The sequence below is a fragment of the Aedes albopictus genome, chromosome 2 (genome assembly GCF_035046485.1).
Source record: "Aedes albopictus strain Foshan chromosome 2, AalbF5, whole genome shotgun sequence".
NCBI classification, from domain to species: Eukaryota; Metazoa; Arthropoda; class Insecta; order Diptera; family Culicidae; genus Aedes; species Aedes albopictus.
Window position 1 is genome coordinate 249,887,085 of NC_085137.1, and position 21,632 is coordinate 249,908,716.

The window sequence follows — 21,632 nt, forward strand, 5'->3', positions numbered from 1 at the left end:
TGGTTGCACTCATGTCAAGCAGCAGCGATTGACAGATGGACCGATTCACATACATACACATCCAACAGTAGTCATAAAAATGTTTCCCTTTTACGTTGAATAATTAAATGACACTCACTGGTTGCATGTTTTTACGTTAAAATTAATTAATGACTCGTGAACCCGGATGATATTTATCGGTGAGCTGTTTTTGTGTTTTTTTTTATCGCTTTCATAAAAGTGCTTCTTTTGTCTATAAGTTTGCTTTTTAAATCCACTAATTAGTCCGTACTTTCTGCAAATTATCCTCAATTTACTGCCTACAATTGGATCACAATAACGTTGTTTTCTGTGTTTTTGCTTTCTTAACTATAATTCGATAGAGTCATGTTCCATACTTTTTGTTTTACTTAGTCTCGTCATCTTATGATTGTTCCGCTTCAAGGAAGAGAGGGGCTGATTAGCACAAATGAGTTCCCGCCTCGTGTGTCATGAGTTTCAATGTGAGTGATTTGCGTGCCTCGTTTCCTCTCGTTCGTATTTGTCTTTGCTTTGCCGTTTCTTCTTCAACAAGTTATTGGATTTGATAAATTCGTTCGATTCTCACTTGCTTTGCGCTCTTTGCTTGTTCACCATCTTCTTCCTTTCGTTTTGTTTCTTCTTCTTCTTCTGATTCTTAAATGTGATGAAAGTATTCACTATAAAAGTCGGAGAGAAGTGATGAGGCAATGTTAGTTTTGCATGCTTATTTTCTTCTACATCCTAACACTCAGAACAATGAGTAACTGAAGTCTTGAATTCAATGAAGGCAAATTTTACTGAAACTAAACTGGAATTCTACAAATTCATGTACTCATCTTTTAAATAAAATACATATAAAATGTACAAACTAAATTTAATTTATTTCAATTTATATTGTGAAATAAAAACAACCAAGCGAACGAAAGGTTATAATGTCACATTCCGCAAACTAATAAGAAATTCTCGCTTATACAAACGAACCGAAGAGCAAAAACCACAAAACCGAGTCAACAATTCAAGCCGAGATGATGGAATCGTGGAGCAAGTGACGATGATGATTATCGTGTCGTGGTGATACACTAAGGTAGGTATAAGGCTTTGGAAGCACTAGAATTGTAAGGTGACAGGGACTGTCCAGTGTGTTGGTGTGATTATTGGTGGTGGAGGTTGGTGAGGAGGTTTGTTTGACGGGAAGTGGCGAGAGAGGGGAAGGATTTAAAAGGTAGAAGCAGTTGGTTTGTACCCGAGATTTTTCCGCTGCAGAAACAGGTGGATCTCGCGGAAGTTGGGCCGGCTGTTTTCGTTTCGCTGCCAGCATTCGCACATCAGGTCGTAGATTTCCCGAGGGCACCCGACCGGGATCGGTAGTTGAATCTGGAAGAAAGAGAATGGGGTGAAGCATGATTAGTTGTATGGTTTTGCGGGGAATGATTAAATGTTAATCCAAAATTTGTCATTGGCAGATCTGAATGTAGTTTATAGGGTCTGGGACCATTTGGGCAGGGGGGGGGTCTATTTTCGGCACTACTGCTATAATTCAGTGAATTTGGACCAATTGACTTACCCTCTGCCCAAATGGTCCTAGACTCTACAAACATAGTTGGGGTTCATCAATTATAGCCAGGGATACCCGGGTACCTGTACAAGATTCTCGGAAGTTACTTCCAGAATCGAGTACTAGTCTAAGGCAGCACTTTCGCCTTTCGCACTAGGTTCCATCCTGGGTTCGATGTTATAGAATGTCATATACGATGAGGTTTTGAGGTTAAAGTTCCCGGTGGGAGTGGCGCTCGAGGTCTACGGTGAATCGGTCATAGAAATGGAATTGACTGCTGCCTACTCGGTCGCAGTTGTGGAGGAGTGTATGCGCTCCAGAAAACTGGAATTGACTCACCACAAAACTGAGGTGGTGGTTGTGAACAATCAAAAGTCGGAGAGCAGCAAGTTAGCCTGTTGTTGAAGGATTCGCTCCATTCATTTATTTTTATTACATTTATTTAGTTCAACATCAGATTCATCATCTTCTTCTTTATGGCTCTACGTCCCCACTGGGACTTTGCCTGCCTCACTTCAACTTAGTGTTCTTTGAGCACTTCCACAGTTATTAATTGACGAGCTTTCTTTGCCTGCCATTGCATGAATTTGTATATTGTGTGGCAAGTACAATGATACACTATGCCCAGGGAGTTGAGAAAAATTTTCCCGACTGGAACGTGAATCGAACCCGCCGTCTCCGGATTGGCGATCCATAGCCTTAACCACTACACAGCAAAAAAATATGAAAGTTAAACAGCACGTAAATTGAAGATCAACTGAAATTTGCGGCAGAAAAATGTAAATCACCAACATTTAACGTCAGCCGAGTAGCCCGCTGCTGGTCAGACGGCTTGTTTACAGATTTTAAAGCATATTCGCTTTAAATTTACATGCATCTGCTATAAACCATGCCAGACACTCTCCGTCGTCAGCTAAAGAACGGCTGCTCGCAGCTGTGGCGGTTTCCCCGTTGTCTCTCTCAGTACTCTTTGCAGCAGTCGGAGCTTGTCGGGAATGCGTGCATTATGGTTGAAGCAGTTTAACTTTGACTGTCTGCTATTCAACAAGCTGAGATAGCCGAGAGAGCTCGGGCGTGCTACTCACACCCCAAGGATCTGAGTTCAATTCTCGCTTGGAACTCGAATTTTCTTTATATTTTCTAACAGATATCTGCAATGTAATTTTAAGATCGCACAAAAATTTTCATCATATGTGACGGGGTCCTTTTGTTACATTCGATCCGTCATAAATTTACAGGTTTTTTCGAACTGTGTAGGCTAACTGGAGACCCCTACATCAAATTCATGATAACACTGAACCAACAATTTGCAGCCATAATACTCAATTTGCAGCTGCAGCTTTCCAACGTCGGTCACACCCAACGCTCGCCAAATCACGCTCCATCTGGTCCGCCCATCATACTCTCTGCGCTCCACGCCTTCTCGTACCAGCCGGATGGTTAGCAAACACCAACTTTGAAGGGTTGTTGTCCGGCATTCTTGAAACATGCCCTGCCCACCGTATCCATCCAGCTTTAGCCACTTTCAGGATTTTGGGCTCACCGTAGAGTGCAGCGAGCTCGTGGTTCATCCTTTTCCGCCACATACCGTTTTCCTGTATGCCGCCGAAGATCGTCCTTAGCACGCGTCGCTCGAAAACTCTAAACTCTGAGTGCTTGCAGGTCCTCCTCAAGCATGGTCCATGTATCGTGCCCGTAGAGAACCATTATTAGCGCCTTGTACATGGTACCTACATTTGGTGCGGGGATGAATCTTATTTGACCGTAGTTTCTTCTGGAGCCTACATAAGGCACGACTTCCACTGATGATGTGCCTTCGTATTTCATGGCTCATTGTCAGCCGTTAGCAAGAAACCGAGGTAGACGAATTCTTCTACCACCTCGAAAGTATCCCCGTATATCGTAATATTGTTGCCAAGTCTTGTCCTGTCTCGCTCAGTCCCACTTACCAGCATGTACTTTGTCTTAGCCGCATTCACCACCAGTCCGACATTTGCTGCTCCACGTTTCAGGCGGGTGCACAGTTCTGCCACTGTTCCAAATGTTTTAGCAATATTATCCATGTCATCCGCAAAACAAATTGGCCGGATTTTGTTAAGATCGTACCCCGGCTGTAGAGTCCGGCTCGTCGCATAATACCTTCCAGGGCGATGTTGAATAGGAGGCAGGAAAGTCCATCACCTTGTCGTAGTCCCCATCGAGATTCGAATGAACTGGATAGTTCACCCGAAATCCTTACGCTGTTCTGCACACCGTTTTTTGTTGCTCTTATTAGCCTGGTAAGCTTCCCGGGAAAGCTGTTCTCGTCCATGATTTTCCATAGCTCCGTGCGGTCGATACTGTCGTATGCCGCCTTGAAGTCGATGAACAGGTGGTGCGTTGGGACCTGATATTTACGGCATTTCTGGAGGATTTGCCGTACGGTGAAGACCTGGTCCGTTGTCGACCGGCCGTCGATGAAACTGGCTTGGTAATTTCCGACGAACTCATTTACTTTAGGTGAAAGACGACGGAAGATGATCTGGGGTAGCACTTTGCAGGTGGCATTTAAAATGGTGATCGCTCGAAAGTTTTCACACATTAACTTGTCTTTCTTGTGGATGGGACAGTTTATCCCTTCCTTCCACTCCTCTGGTAGCTGTTCGGTTTCTTAGATCTAGACCACTAACTGGTGCAGACAGGTGGCCTACTTATCCGGGCCCATCTTGATGAGTTCTGCTGCGATACCGTCCTTACCAGCCGCCTTATTGTTTTTGAGTTGATGGATGGCATCCTCAACTTCCCTCAGCGTGGGAGTTGCTTCGTTCCTGTCCTCTGCTGCACCAACATTGTCATTTCCTCCGCTGCCTTGATCCCCCGTGTCTGCCGTGACGCTTGAGCCTACACAGCTAGTCGCGTTCGGTAATTTTTACCGAAATCTCAACTGCTGAGCGTTCGGCAATGTTCGTTTTACCGAAATTCTGTAAAAAATTACCAAATTTCGGTAAAATGTTATCGTTTATCTGTCAAACTCTAACGAAGTTCGGTAAAATGCCGTAAAAAGATAAGCACCGAAAAATCAACAAGAGATTATTTGCCCCATATTTTCAACATATAGAATCGATCACTTATCGTCTTTTACCGAATATCTCGCTTCATCTGCTTCCCGATCAACATGAAGCCAACTCCACGTTCTGCCTTATTGCCACCGTTGTAGTAGCCGTGTTCTTAAGTTTTGGGCCAGTGTATCTCCTGGATAGCTGCCACATCCACGCCAACACTCTGCTGCCAGCGAGCCTGTAGCCCAACATATCCCGAGTAGAGGAAAAGAGCTCAATAGTAGCATATTTTTTTAATATGGATATCAAAAAGTGATATGGGTTTAATTGACATAAGAGATAAAAGATCTAAAAATAAAATCAAAAATTTACTCCTGAAACATCATCATCATATCATATTTAGATTTTGTAAGATCTAACCAATAGCAGCGAGCTATTCGTTTGATCTTGAAATATCAAAATTTGATATTGTTCAGATGTTCCAGGAACATTTTTCAGATATTATTTTCAGATCTTTTATCTCTTATATCAATCAAACCAATATCATGTTTTAATCGTCAGTATTTTACCTCTACCCGGGATACGAGTATGCTCAAAGTAGTGCTGTTTTATGTTCCGATTTTCCAATCGCTGGTCTTAGTTCGTTGCCGTATCTACTGTCGTTGAATCAATCCGCTTGTTCCACTTCTACTTTTCTTGGTGAATGTTGATTTTCAGCAGGCTACCTTACCGGAGCCGCACTACCACACTAGATATATGGTAGAGGCTTCTTTCAGGTTGTCAACTTGACGAACCAAGCTATTTTCATCACAATAAAAAAATATAATGACGTTTATTGTAATATGGTCATGTCTTATTTTAAATATGTATGAGTTTACTAAATACTTCACAATAAGTACAAAACATAAAATCATATGCGATGAATGTTATCCATCATCCGTACATATTGGCAATAGTTACTCAAAATGGTACTCTCTATTATGTGATACTTGCATCCTTATGCGACTCCTGCTTGTCTGGAGCTCTAGGTAATATAATCTGTCACCACTTGAGAGAAATATAAAATGCTTTAAAAAATCCAGGTGAAATCGATCTCTCAGCTTGTCTCAAGTAGGGATACATATTCTGCACCAGAAGGAAATTTGCCATCATGATTTATGCCTCCGAATTGGTCAAAACTCATACCGTTTCAACTTTTATGTGACTTTTAAAAGAAAGGAAAAAGTAATGCAATAGGGTAAACCTGAATCAAAGCTATTTTGCTCGCGCAAGCGAAAGGAATTCCTCCGCTCCTCTTCCCCGAAGTTCCTGCTGTGGGTAATAAAATTGATAAAACTTCACCCTCACCTGAGTCTAGCTAGGTGTATTTTTTTCGCTCTTTCACTTTTTCTGTTTGTGGCGATAGGTGGTGCACACAGAGTATTCGATTTGCGAAATATAATAAACCGGGAATGGAATTTTATCCTGGCCCTGCTTTTCCGGCGCACCACATTCCGTTCGACTACGATCCAGAAGTTCCCCGTCCCATACCTGAAGGCAAAATTTGATTTGAATCTGATACACTTTTGTGCTACTACTGTGGCTGCTGCTGCTGTTACTTCAACCACCTCCTGAGGGGGCCGTCGCATGTTTCGATCCATAGCCGTTTGGGGAGCGCAGCATTTCAGGATACTGTGGAAGCGGAAAAACCTTCCAGAAATTAGGGGGAAAATTGAATTCCCTCGGTGGCGCAGCCAGCGATGGTTGGTATCTTAATCAAAAAATTGTGCTGCTCTTTTGAGGTGAAAATATACGTCGGCATTGTTCGGCACGCTTCGTTGTGTGCATGGTGTGTACGCATGATGTAAATCTGGGAAGCGTTCCCCCGATTGATTGTTGTTCGGATTTTCTGTCATAAATTGCAGTTATATCTAATTGACGTTTTATCACTTTTGTATTGGTCGTTACATGGAGTCTTTGTAAGAATTTCTGAAGGAAACTGTGGAGTGAGGCCTGAAGATATCTCTGTAGGAATAATCCATGAAAAAATCCAGGTGCAATCCATGAATATGTACATCCCAAGTGAAATTGTTATTGATAATAAGCGGAATTCTTGAAGGAATCTCTGGATGAATTCCCGGGAAAACCCTTGCAGAAATACCTGAAAGAACCTCTGGAGAAGTTTTTGAAGGAATCTTTGAAAGAAAAAAAAAAACTCTTGAAGAAATCCCATGCTGAACTCTGCATGGGATTCCTGGACAAATTTCGAAGGAATACCTGCAGTTTCTGAAAGAATTCCTGCAGGAATTTTTGAAGCAATCCATGGAAGGGTCTCTGGAAAACTCACGAATAAATTCCTCAAACTTTAAGGAATTCTTAGATATTTTTTGGAGAAATTCCTAAGGTTTTCCTAAAGCAATCCCTGCATGGAAGGAATACCATTAAACAAGTCATCAGATGAACTTCTTAAGAAATATCCAAAAGTTTTTTAAGGTTTTTTTTTATAAATCTTTCTTGTTATTGTTTTTCTCCGATTCCAATAACACATACACGGCTTTAAAGGCAATAATTATTCATCTTTTTCAATGCTGCGAATCCGCAAACGAATGATCCATCCAGCCATCTCTATCAGACCAAGAGCCAATTGTATCTGTACCGCTAAAAAGACCGCTTCATCCTCTGTGTTTTCGATCAGGACGAAGACAAAGAGATGACACATTTGACGTCATAATGTCGGTTTGCCCGTCGTCCATCCGGAGTGCCAAAGAGTTTCATTTCGATTGGAGAGTAGGTACGATTCTCCGACCATCATCGTCGTCATCCGTTGTCGCAGACCTGTACCCCTAATCCCTGTTGGGAATTGTGGCATATTATCGGATATCGAAATTGATTGAATCCACTGCACTGGCCCTGGATGCGAGCGCTGCGAGTGAAGGAGGGTCGGGGACCTCGGTTCTCCTCATTCACCGATGAAGAGTACTTTTAATGGGCTATGGGACATTTGGTTTCCCAATCGGAAGGCCATTTTCTGCTACATTAGTGTGGTTTTTGCGGTGAGGAGTTATTAGTATCACGGGAGCACCTTAAAAGCTTTTTGCGCAAGGGGCGATTCGGTTGCTGTTGCTTGGTGGACGATAATCATTGCCATTATCCTGGCACTGAAAAATGAATAACCGATTCCGATGACGACACTGGCTGAGCGATGGGGGAGTCATGAAACACAATCCACGTTCCTCGAGCAGCCCACGTTCGACGATTTCTCAATCAAAAATGAATTTATTCCTGGATATGGATTCCGAAAGAGTGCTTCATACGAGACGGGTTGTCAACTCGATTTTATGAGATATAGCGAGAATATCGAGTAAGTGAGTAGCAACAATGCATTATCGGAAGCAACTGATTCCTACGTGGAGGAATGATTCTACGCTGGCTCGAATGATACAAAGATGACTGTAATACGTGTTACTCGGTAAAGTTTAGCAACGAGATAGAAGAAACGCTTCATATTAAAAAGTGATCCGTCTTCTTTGAAGCAGAACACGTTCGATATTGACACAGGAGTTTATTGCGATGATGGGTTTCAACCTCATTGCAATATACTAATGTCAAGCTGATCAACTACGATATGAAATAACAAGCAGTCCAACGGGTCATTGCTTCTGCCATAATTGACTCACTGCTTTTGCCATAATTGACTCTTATTTATCATCACAGGTGTGGAGCGCACATGCCTTTCACGTCGACGACTTAGGATCAAATCCCACTCCCGACAAACTCACCGAATGTGTTTTTTTTTTTTCTTCGGAAGGGAACTCAAGCCGTGGGTCCCGAGTAGACGTGTGCACCGCCGCGCCGCGCCGCCGTCGCCGACATTTTTTCCACGCCGCCGCCGCCACTCGAATTGACCCGGCGCGCCGCTGTTCAAATTTTTCCACGCCGCCGAACCAAATTTCCCACGCCGATCAGAAAGCGACTTGGGTATTTTATTTTGCTAGCCAGCACATAAAACAGTACTGTTCTTACCTGTAGAGCTGTAACAATCTGTATTGGATAATATTTTTGGCGCATTTATACTGAATATTATTTATTAATTTAGGGCGCATTTTTTTTTGGCATGAAAATTTGTATGTGGGCGTTTTTGGAGCCTGGGAGGGTCTTAGCCAGGTCTCAGACGCCTCCCTCTCAGTAAAGAATGATTCCCATACAAATGAATTGGTAGGTTCCTCAGAGAAATCTATAGAGTTTCCAGGGGTCATCCAGGCGTTCCTTGTCGGATTCCCAGGGAGTTTTGGATGAGTTTCTTCCAGAAGTTTCTCCTGAGATTTTTAAAGAGATTCCGTCTGGGATTCCTTTAAGAGCACTTGCCAGGATTTCTCCAGGAAGTACTTCCGAGATTTTTCCAGAGAATTTTTCAGGGATTTCTTATGGAGTCCCTAAATACCTTCAAAATCCCTTCCGAAATTTATCCACAAATTAGTTCCGAGTTCTTTCAGGAATCTTAGATTACCCCAACTGTGATTCTTTTGGGAATTTTTCCCGTGATGTCCTCATAAAATTAATTTCTCCATAATGATTTCTCTTGGATTTCCTTCTGTGATTTCAAGAGAAATACACCAGAACTTCAATGGCTCTGTAGTCACTTGTCCAATTTAACTATATTACATTGAACAAATGGAATATTTATGGGTGTCCATCTTGCAGAGGATCTCTTGTTTTGGTAAACCAAATTGACACTCAGTAGCGCTACTGATGCTGTAAGGGCGTGTCAAACTAGATGTTAGTCACACGAACAGTCGCGACATTGGACTTCTGTGGCTAGTTATGCTAACGTACAGGGGATGGCCAAAATGTTTGAGATAGGCAACTTTTTTTCTCCCACAAAAAAAAATTCAGCATGCTGTAACTTTTCAAAGAGTGCATAAAAAAATCTCAAATTTTGACTGTTTGTCGACCTATTATTTGTGCATCATTGGTACAAATTTGGGCTCGATTGATTAATTTTTCGCAAAGTCGTTCGGGTAAAACACTATTATTTAGACAACCAATTTTTGAACTGTCATATCTCGGAAACCAGTGAACTGAATTGAATGAACTTTTTAACATTCATCAACAATATATTGATACTTAATATAACGCTATAAAATGTAATATTTTCTCACGGCGAATTTATTTACATCGGGTTGAAATTTTTAACCATATAGAGGAAAATAAGTCAAATTTACAATACCACAGAAAAATTACTAAATGTGTTCTTTCTTCAACCTAAATATCTGATTAGAGATAACTTGAGAACAGAAGTGGAAAAACTTTGGATATCAACACTATGACTTCTATGAAAAGTTACAGTATGTTGAATTTTTTTGTGGAAGAAAAAAAGTTGCCTATCCCAAACATTTTGGCCATCCCCTGTATTTGCTCAGGGAACTCCATCTAAGATTGGTATTGGGGTTCCTTCAGAAGTTTCCGCTGGGGTTCTTTCTGAGATTCCTTAATTGTTCCTCCAGGAGCCATTCTCAGGATTCCTTCAGAGATTTCTTTTGGGTATTTCTTCCGGGATTTCTACAGACGTTCCGGGAATCCTGCAGGCATTCCATCCTTGATTCTCAATAGTTTCTTAAGGAATATCTTCGGAAGATTTTATTTTACTTCCTGAAAATATTTCCGGAATATAAACCGGGGAGTTCGCTGTCATCCGATTTTTTTTCCGGGAATCCTCCAGGAGTTCTATCTGGGATTGCTTAAATAATTTCTTCCAAAATTCCTACAGAAGCTCCTTCCAAAAATTCACTCTGGGTTTCCTTCCGAGAATTTCATGCGAGATTACTCCCGAAGGCCCTTCTGGGATTACTTCAGGAATCCGTTCTGAGATCTTCCAGTATCCTACAAGGGGGAGTATTGTGTTGTTCCTTGCTGTGCATGCATCGCCCCTGTTTGGGGTGAGTATCCCAGCATATTCGATCGCGTTCGCTATTGTCTCGCGCGAAAACGAAAACAATAGATGCGCGGGTGTTTAATGTTTAGTTTTGTGTTGTTCCATGTTGTGTATGCATATGGTTTGGTTTATCAATGTGTCCTTTGTTGCGTTCAGTTCATTTCTGCGTGGAATGGTCTAAAAGTTTTTGATCCCTGATGGGGTGGAGACGCGCGACAGGATTTCTTTTATTAGATATGTTTCGTATAGAAAAGTGGTCGATTGTGCGCAAAAGTTAGTGTTTATTGATCCATTGTCAAATCATATCACCAACCATAGGTGACTCTCAGACTGACAATGTACCTTACCCAACTAACAAAAAATTCCTTACTGAGACAAACGTGGAGATGCAGCGATTCGTGGTCTTTTTAACAACGTTTGTCTTACTAACATTTCTTTCCTTCTTCGACGTAAGGACGTGGCCGGCGCCGTTATTGACCTTAATAAAGTTCAGAGCTTTCGAACTGTGTAAATTGGGAATAGTAACCCGAGCAGAAGAAAATAACAAGTGAATAACATATCAAGGTATTAGTCTTATATACTACCATATCTTGACAAGCCCTTCATTAGGCTGTAATAAGAGGCAAAATAACAAAAACGAATACCAAAATTTTGTATAAATGACACCTACAAAATAACAGGTCTTGTTATTTCAATAAAGAATGCATACCAAAGATTTCAAGTGCTGTATTTGTTTTTCTAAAGTTATTGAATAACAAACTAATAACATTTCTTGTTATTAAATGTTTCATTTGTCCGATGACTTCATGATGTAACAGCAAATCTTGTTCTTCAATTATTTTCACTGCTAAACCAACAAATACTACAACAATACCAAACTCTGCTCAAATACCTCCACTGTTATTGTGATGTTTCCATAACATTTCGTATAATAACGCAGCAATAACAATTTTAGGTATTAGAGCACATGTTGCTCTACGCATGGCATTTGTAAGGTATGCCCTTCTGCTCGTGAAGCTAGTCCCAAGCCCTATTCATTGGTTTCTTGTGCAATTTCGATTGCTCTGGTCAATCACGGAGTAGCAACTACGAATTGTGCGGTCATCTATGCTCATGCTCATGCTCTTCCAATATCCTACAAGGGGCCGTCCATAAATGATGTAGCATTTTTTAGCCAATTTTAGACACCCCCTCCCCCTTGTTGCCTATTTTCCCATTCCTAATACATGGCTCGTAGCAATTTCAGGGATCTTCTCCCCCTAAAACGATACGTCATTTGTTGACAACCCCTAAGAGCTTATTTCAGTATTCATCTAAAAACTTCTCCGAGATTCTTTTTTGAAACTCCTTCCGGGATTGTTACAGCAACTACTTCTGGGATTGCTTTAAAAATTACGTGAATTTCTTCTGGGCTTCTGTCAGGAATTGCCTCTGGAATTTTGTCAGGAACTCTTCCGTGGAATTCCTTAGAAAATTCATGCCGGGATTCTTCCGTGAAGTTCTACTGAAATTCTTTCAGACACTGATTTCGGGAATTCTTCAGGAACTCTTTCCAGGATTCATCTAGGAACTCTTTTTTGGTTTCTTCCAAGAGAAGCTTCTAATGGACATCCTCCTAGAGTTTATTTGGGAGTATTTTGGAAAATTGTTTCTGCATTTTTTTTTATTTATGGCGTTCCTCATATTGGCAAGCCTCGTTGGATAAATGTACGACTCGTGCTCATCATTTTGCAACTCGTTACATAAATAACTATTAATGTGTCGCATTCATGGGTTGGTTCTAGACATGGGTAACTCACTCGCGAATCGGCCCAAAGAATCGATTCGCGAAACAGAGTGAGTGAACCATGATTCTTTTAAAAAGAGTTACGATTCGCTGAAGTTCATTACAAGTCCAACAAGTTGCCGAAAAGAGTTGGCTTGACTGCGCACATTGCGATTGGATCATTTTTTCGTCTGATTTTTGTGTGATTGGCTCGCACCACTGATTCGATTCTTTATTGGAAGGAATAAAAATGTGTGTATCTTACATTTTATAACGTTATTCTAAGACTGTTGAGTCGACGTCGACTTCCGTACCAAGGTAGTGGATTTTAACACTGGGCACGTAAGAAAAAAATCAGCCTGAAAAACGAAATGTTACTTCAAATTTCGAAAATGAGATACTGAATCGCTAGAAAGAGTCCGCGGTTTGATGTGTCGCATCGGTTCCGGGACACTACCGGTTCAGTATGGTCTGAGATCATTTTCATGGTTACCATTCATCAAGTTATCAAAAATTCCGTAGTTTGATGTGTCGCATGGATGGGTTTGCAGCGTTTTCATATCTGGCCCCTGCCTGGGATACCGGTCTGGAACACCTAAATGGCCATAACTTTGGAACGGCTGGACCGATGCGAACCATTTTCAATAGCAAACAATGAGACCAAATTCCGCGTCGAATGAACCGCTGGTTATTAAAATCGGTTGAGGTTTACTGCCAAAAAGTGATGTGAGTTTATTTGTACACACACATGCACTACACACACACATACACACACAGACATCACTTCAATACGTCGAGCTGAGTTGATTGGTATATGTGACTCGACCCTCCGGGCCATCTATCGAAAAGTAATTTTTGGAGTGAACATACACTCCCGTTCAAAAGTTTGGGGTCACCCCCTCAAAAACATGTCACTTTTTTAGGCCCATATCTCCGCCAATTTGCGTCCGATTTTAAAACCCTAGGTTTCATTCAAAAGATAATAAGTCAAAGAAACTTTGAACATGATTTAAAAGAAACTTCTTCAAAAAATTGTGTATGTAAACTTAACTCAAAGTTGCCAAATTTTCTAAAAAATGAATATAAACTTACGGCAGTGTCGCTGGAAGTTGGGTCGACCAAATTTTAAGATGAGAGCGGTAATATGACCCATTTTATATTAGCTTTCAACTGCTTTTTACAGAACTTAGCTAAAAAATCTAGAAAAAAGTTATTAAGTAAATTAATCCTTGATGTCATCGACCAAAAGTTTGGGGTCACCCCTCAATATGCTGTATCGGCCAAAAGTTTGGGGTCACTATCGTAAAACATGGAAAAGTGATTTGTTGATATCTTTGTTATCTTTCATTCAATTTTGATTCTTCTTGGCTTATTTGAAACAAAATTAATGATACTTACTGCATAGACATTGAACCACACATATTTGTTGAAATTTACATACTAAAACTTAACGTAAAGTTGCCTCATTTTTTGAAGCGTGGTAAAATGTGCTAACTTTACATAACATTTTTATATACAAAAATCGTTAAATACGTTAAGTTGAAGACATCAAACGTAAATTTAGTTAATTATCTTTGAAATGAGCCAAAAATAATTAGAATTGAACTATAGATGACGAAGATATCACCAAATCACTTTTCCATGTTTTACGAAAGTGACCCCAAACTTTTTTTTTTTTTCCAATTCTATTTATTTAATAGGTCCATGCGCCCGGGAGCTTAACGGGACCGAAAAGTATGTTTTTACAATAAAATGACAGACGAATTGGAATCACAGTCGCTCTGTGATCCCAGAATAGCACCACACACTTTCTTCTTCTCTTTTCCACGTTTTTTCGACAGCCGCCGCTTGTTTGTATCGTCGCAGCTTTCGTACGGAGAAGATGAGCTATCGTCGTGATCGTTCCCAACGTCGTCGTCGTCGTCGTCACCATCGGTATTTGTTCTCTGCTGCTGTACTAGGTTCGTAGCTACGTTGTTCGGTTGAGGCTCGCATTCAGCAAACGTACGTTTGTCTCTTGCTTCGACCGATGGACTGATTGGTGGGAAATCAGCCTCGTCGAATTTCTGCTCGGTGGATGATGATTGATTTATAACCGCGGCGGCGGCGGGACGTATGTTAGAGGAAGTTACCTCCAAACATTTCTGCTGCGGATGGACAGGTTTGCAGCACCATCTACACGTCTTAACTTGGTTTGGATGAAATACGGTGGCAATTTCATTGCTGATAGTAATGAACGAAGGAATGGGCTGTTTGAGTCTTATCTGCAGCACTCGGACACCGTTGAAAACACCGGGAAAATAGTTCTTCCATCGTTCACCTTGTATCGATATCACATCACCGAGCCTTCTCATATACTCCGCGACAACTACGTGGGGTATGGATGGAGGAAGGTCACACACACGAACTGTAACAGCCTCGCTATCCACATACACGGGGATCTTGAACGGCTTGCCGTTGCACACAATAGACCGTTGAATATTGTGCGCTTTTTCATACCTCAGCGCTGTCTCGTTGTCTATCATCTCAATAAAAACACAGTTGCGGGTGTTGTGTAGTTGAATACACTTTACGTCCGCGAGATTTAGTTTAAGCTCCTTTTCCATGAAACACTCGATTTTACATAATTCGGGTCGCGTAGGAAGAACGCCAAAATCAACCACAAGCGTATTTTTTCGAATACAGCTCATTTTGACAAAGGAAGAAAAGCAATGTACGGGAGCGATAGGCAAACACGACCGAAGGCTGTGAGCGAAGGCTGTCAACTGACCCCAAACTTTTGGCCGATGACATCAAGGATTAATTTACTTAATAACTTTTTTTTTCTAGATTTTTTAGCTAAGTTCTGTAAAAAGCAGTTGAAAGCTAATAAAAAATGGGTCATATTACCGCTCTCATCTTAAAATTTGGTCGACCCAACTTCCAGCGACACTGCCGTAAGTTTATATTCATTTTTTAGAAAATTTGGCAAATTTGGGTTAAGTTTACATACACAATTTTTTGAACAAGTTTCTTTTAAATCATGTTGAAAGTTTCTTTGACTTATTATCTTTTGAATGAAACCTAGGGTTTTGAAATCTGACGCAAATTGGCGGAGATATGGGCCTAAAAAAATGACATGTTTTTGAGGGGGTGACCCCAAACTTTTGAACGGGAGTGTATAGCCTTTCCAGGACACTTAGTGTACGAGAAAGGCAAAAACTGGACGAAATGTATCAAACTAAGGACAATACGGCTAAAGTGGAGCATAATATTGATGCACTTGTTGACTTCATGCAAAAGATGTCAAGGCGTCAGTGAGAATTACTCAAGCAATATCGCGATTGATGACTTCCATGGGTATGGCACTTCATATTATAATATTCATACATTTTGTTTGATCACGAAGCTACTGGGAACCAGAAGAAGGTGGATGTGAATCTTTCCAATCTTCTGGGTGACGTACATGTCATGGTGTGTAACGATGTGCTTCGCCAAGCTTATCGTGCTGAGTAATAAATATTAAATTACGTTATGAATAATGTTAATTTGGCTCTGGTTCGGCTCGGAATTGGAAAACTATTACTCTCCACTCGATGGTGTTTGTAAGATTGGCTCCGATGTTCCATCGCGCTGAACGAATGCGTCAGGATTAACTGATTCCCCGCAGCCATATCAGAGCGTCTCAATTCCGTCGCCTTCGGGCGATGATTACAACAAAGTGTGGAACACTCGTTGTCGCATAAACTTGCCCGAAAGCAAAGGCAGCTCGCAATCGCGCTCGCGCGTGTGTTTGCACGCTAGCGTTTGTAACGAGCTAATTAGTCTGTCGTCATTCTAGTTTTAAAAGGTAAATTGAAAGTTTCACCTCGATTTCGGTCCACCTGCGTCGGCGGTAACCGGTCCCGACTCCTGCCTGCATCAACGGAAAACCAAAATCTTCAGTTGAAGTGGCGCGACGGCGACGCCTCGCTGAGCCCTGGAGAGGAGTGCCATCATGAATAGGAAAGTAGCTTGCTTGCTCTTCGTTAAACTACCAATTATCACCCTGTTCCGGATGCTGGCTGGCTGGCTGTCTGTCTAGCTGGGCTTAGGGCAGGTCCCGCGCGATGGATCAAGGATATTCTAACTTACACGGAAGCCAATGAGCCGAAGGGGGTGGGTCATGAATTATTAATTGGCAATTTACATAAATTAAGCAGAGTTTAATTTGGAAAATAATTGCTTCTCCAGAAATTTCGCACTATCACCTCTCGTTGTCGAGTTGAGAGAGTTGCGAAAGACGGTGGCGGATAGTTGCTTGTAAAATATGTTAATTTTTCTTGCTAGTACTGGTTTCGAGGAGATGTCAAACTAGCTCAGGGTAATTGGTTGCTCCAGATCTCAAAAAATGTGTTATAATGTACTCTTCACATAAACGATTCGATAACCATAAACTTTTCTGGAACTGTTGGCAGTATACATTTGGGTCAGTCCAACCTTTGGGGCTGTCCATAAACCACGTGGTCATGAGGGGGGGGGGTGGGTTCGGCCTATGAGCATTTTGTATGGACGGAAAAAAAAATTTGTATGGACAAATGACCACGCGGGGGGGGGGGGGGGGTTGAGAAGTCCCAAAAAAATGACCACGTGGTTTATGGACAGCCCCTTTCACGACACCATCCCGACCCCACCCACGTCATGAAATACTCTGTTGTACAAACGTTCTGCAAAGCGATGTTCGATGGCCATTTTGACCGGTTTGCCTAGTTCTGTTTAGTGCTTGTTCAGTCTGTACAACCTCTGGTTAAAGACGGTATAGTGCCTTTTTTCTTTTCTTTAAATTAATTCTTTCTACATTGTTTCTTGTTCATGGTCAAACCTCTGTGTGTCATGCCCTAACCAGCCAACCATCTATAGTAATGGGCCGACCAGAATAAAGCCAGAACATTAGCCTACAATCTACAATAGAAGATGTTTATGCTTGAAACAGTAACTTTACCCAACCAAGCAGGATTCGTTACACTTTTGGAATCTCAAGTGAGTTTTTAAGACACTTCTGAAATATCCCATAGTAGTTGCAATAAGGTAAAACATGCTCCAGTCAATTTCATAGCGACCTGGAAGCAAAAAAGTGTGTTATAAGGTTGGTACCGGTTTGTGAACGAATATGTGTGATGATGACACGAAAAACTCGTTTAACGAAAGTTTCAACAAGCCAACAATGACTGGCGTGAATCAGAGGTTACCTACTCTTAGGTAAAGAGATCCTTCACTCCGCTACCAACAAACATGTAATGAGACTAGTGATCTTTGCTGTAGCTGAGAGGATGCCCTTACAGTGGCAAAAGCACTAAAAGAAAAGAAAGCCCCTGATTCAGATGGTATTGTAGGCTGCAATCCTGGCGTTTCCGAACATCTTCGGGAAAGTGCAGCAGATATGTATACAAGATAGCTACGTCGCAGACATTTGGAAGATTCAGAAGCTGTTGTCAGAACCAGGCAATCCGTCAGGAGACCCAGCATCCGTCCTATCAACCGACATACCTGCTGGATACTCTTGGAAAACTCCCGGGAAACATCATAATGAACTGGCTTGTGAAATGTAGCGGAAGCTTAAGCGGATTTTTAAATAGACAGTTCAGTTTCAGGAAAGTGAAGTCGATAGTAGATGCCGTCCAGACGGTCATTGCGAGTAGGTGGGAGCCTAGGTTTCTTTCCTAAGCGAATCATATCCACCTTTGGCACTGAGAGGTGATTGAGCACCGGAAGATACGAACTGCTGAAGCGGAGTCAGGCCCGTGCACAGAAGTGGCACCAAGGGAGGGTTTTTTTTTTCGCAATTTTGAGAAAAGGCAGAGGGACGCCTAGTGTATGAAGCGTCCCCCGTGAAGTGTAGCCCCCCCCGCCCCCTTTTGCACGGGCTCGAGCGGAGTAAGCATATGCGTGGCGGGGGACCAGCAGTGGGCTCAGGAACGATGCCAGTAAGCTCCTGGTTATGGTATACTGGTCATGTTTAGCAATTGGTAGCTGAGATGGCACACGCTTAGGTATGCAACTATGCACAAGTGAGCTGATGGTGACAGCATTCTATCCTCTTAGTAAGGTCGGGTGACACTGCCTTGAAACGGTGGATAGACTAATGTCGACGCTGTCTTCCGGCCCATAAAACGGTCTTAAAGTACGTTCCTGATCTGTGCCCAGCTTAGGCAACTAATTAGGTGGAAGTAGGTTCAGATGAACACTCCTGTAGCGCTGATCCGACTCTGAGCCTAATCCCCATTGAGGGCCTGGGCTAACCCTTGGCAACTACTTTATTTGCAATGAGGGATACTGGCTCTTAGGGGGGCCCAACAGACATGACTTCGAAATCCATCAACATTAACAACGTGATCGAGAATGGACCCGAGCAGGAGAAAAAAGCTGAAGAATAACTAACTCAGGTATGGAAAACCGAATACCTACAACCTGAATGAGATATTAAGTAGCCCTGCATAAGAGGTAAAATACCTAAAATAATAACTGGTGTGTATTCTGTGCATAACGCGTGAATAATGACATCAGGTATGGCAATACCTAAATAATAATCGGTGGTTTTTCCATACAATTGGCGATTTTCCATAATACCTCAAGCAGTCCTTAACTCCAAACCAATAGCTCGTTGAGGTATTTCATCAATACCTACAAAATACCAGAATAAGTTATTTTCAATACCTGGATAACCGACCAATACCTTGTCTTGGTATGATACCTGACTTTGGTATGCTCCAGTTATACGGCAGTTATTCATTCCTGCTCGGGGAGTAGCGGAAGGAGTGGCATTGAACCCGTTTGCGAAGCACAGATGACCAGTGCGGACCTCACGCGGGCGCTGTACCGCAACAGGAGCGGGTTACCAAAGATGTTGGTAGTTGCCGAACAGCTGGACGAGCTGATCGGCTACACGAGCGGGCGGAACAACATCAGCAAGAACCTGAAACAGGGCCTGCTAAAGCTCCACAAATTGCTGGCTCTGGTCTAGGAGGAGTATAATCTCCTGGTCAAGGACGGGGAGTGCGGCGTACGCGAGCAAGGAGGGACGGACCAGGCGTACGAGCAGCTTCCTCATTGCGGGTAATGCGACGATGCAGCACGAAACCATGCAGCTCGCCGGGGCCGTAGCAGAGAGGTCAAATCGGCCCACGGTTCGAGCTGCATGGTCGAAGCCTGCTGAAGAGTCGCGACCCAAGAAGCGCTCGGCAGAGAGGGGCGTAAAGCCGAAGAGGGAGAAGGGAGGGATCAGCGCAAGTAACCAGGGTGCCAAGCCGGTTGCGAAACGCGCAAGAGGTAGGAAAACCAAGTCCCAAGTCCCTAGGTCAACCCTAGGAAGAACGGAAGACAACCGGACCAAGGGAAGGAGCACCCTTGAATTACGGTAGGAAAAAATAAGGGGTGAGAAATGTGAAACCATAGGGCCCATATAGCCGAGGCGGTAAACGCACGGGTATTCAGCATGACCATGCTGAGGGTGACGGGTTCGATTCCCGGTCGGTCCAGGATCTTTTCGTAAAGGAAATTTCCTTGACTTCCTTGGGCATAGAGTATCTTCGTGCCTGCCACACGATATACACATGCAAAATGGTCATTGGCAGAGGAAGCTCTCAGTTAATAACTGTGGTAGTGCTCATAGAACACTAAGCTGAGAAGCAGGCTTTGTCCCAGTGAGGATGTTACGCCAAGAAGAGGAGAGAGGAAATGTGAAACCAGCCCGCAAACGAGAGAGAAGTGACGCACTGGCAGACACGATGAGGGCCATGCGAGGCGAAAATCGTCTCTCACTATTGGGCGCGGATTTAAAAAGCATCCAGCGTGCCAGGACGGTAGAGATAATGCTTGTGCTGAAGAAGGAAGCAGCCAAGAAAGGCACTTCCTGCAAAGCACTTGCCCAAGAAGTACTTGGCGAAACAGTGCAGGTAAGGGGCTGTCCATAAACCACGTGGTCATTTTTTTGGGACCTCTCAACCCCCCGCCACCACCCCCCCCCCCCCCGCGTGTTCATTAGTCCATACAAAATTTTTTTTTCGTTCATACAAAATGGGGCCGAGGGGCCGAACCCCCTCATGACCACGGCCGAACCACCCTCATAACGGCGGAGGCAACTCTCCAGTGTAAAAACCTGCACGAGATTGCCGACGCAGAAGAGCTCGCAGCCGCAATTAAAAAGTAGTGCGACATACGTGTACCAAGTGCATCGATCGGCCAGTGAAAAGGCCCTGCTGGAACTCCGATTGCCACGTTCAAGCTCCCCGTAAGGGGAGGCGAACAAGGTGATTACAGTCACCAAGCCCAAGGTAGCTTGGTCAGTGTGCCCGCTCAGCATTACGAGATGCCAGTGGCGTGCTTCAAGTGCTTTGAGCAAGGGCATAAGTCGTGGGCGCGCAAAGGGCCCAACCGGAGCAAGCTCTGTAGGAAGAAGGCTACCCAAGTAACCAAAAGTTCAGATAAAAAGGTACTTCATAAGCTAAGCAGCTTGTTCGAGGTTGCTCATTAGCCTTCTGAGCAGCTTCATTTTTAAGTAATTTTGGAACTTGAAAGTTCACATAAGCACGCTGGATAGCTTTCTAAGCAACTTCTGACAGAACTTTGACAAAACTCATGCAGAAATCAGTAAGTAGCCGTTGTACAGGTCGGACGTGTTTCATATTTGCTCCGCTTTGAATAAATCGCGCGCGTTTGTAAACATTTTTTTTTTGTCATTTGTAACTGCTGCGTAAGTGAACGATGCCGTGCGCGAGTAATATTTGTACCGTCAGTGACGATAGGCATGTGTGGTATTGCCATGGATCGTGCGGAAAAAAGTTCCATGCGGCATGCGTCGGTGCTCAGAGAAATCATGAGCAAAGCATTCTTGAATATATGCTACCGATCTGTAATGATTGCCAAAAGCGTTTCTTGCTTGAGGTGAACTTCGAAAAATTCTTCGACCAACAGCAGGAAAGCATCAGACTCAACAAGTTGATGATAGAGTCCAACCACAAAATTGCCGCCAATCTCAATAAATTCAATATTAATGAAGGCTTCGAGAGTATGGAAACACTTTTAAACGACCTAAAATCCGATTTCGAAGCTACGACAGCAAAAATAAGCAACGCCGCTGTCGAAATTGCCAATAACTCTGCTAAGGTGAACGAACTGACAGCCCGGATCCAAAACGGAAAACATGACGACGTTGCAATAAAAAATCATTTAACGTCGTTGTTCGACATATCGATGCAGGCAACCAAAAACAACATAATGGATTATGTTGATGCGCTGACTTCCGATCTGACAAGAGAGCTAAAACATATTTGCTCTGAATTCGAAAAAGTCAGCGGCCTTATTATCGATATGGCAGGCCATTGTACAGAGCATAACAACAGCCAATCA

At 42.8% G+C, this 21,632-nt stretch overlaps 1 protein-coding gene across 2 annotated transcripts in view; it reads right to left on the reverse strand.

Moving 5' to 3' along the window:
* Positions 1-637: 637 nt before the first annotated feature.
* Positions 638-21,632, reverse strand: part of LOC109427861 (discoidin domain-containing receptor 2) — a 961,146-nt gene continuing 940,151 nt past the window's right edge. Inside the window, exons 17-18 of one of the 2 annotated variants that reach the window (XM_062851500.1) lie at positions 1,244-1,374; positions 638-677 (exon numbers count right to left, since the gene is read on the reverse strand). In XM_062851500.1, coding sequence (XP_062707484.1) covers positions 656-677; positions 1,244-1,374 — 153 coding nt within the window. In that variant the 3' untranslated portion in view covers positions 638-655. Of the gene's footprint in view, positions 1,375-21,632 lie in introns of both variants that reach the window. The other variant, XM_062851499.1, reaches the window with a different exon arrangement.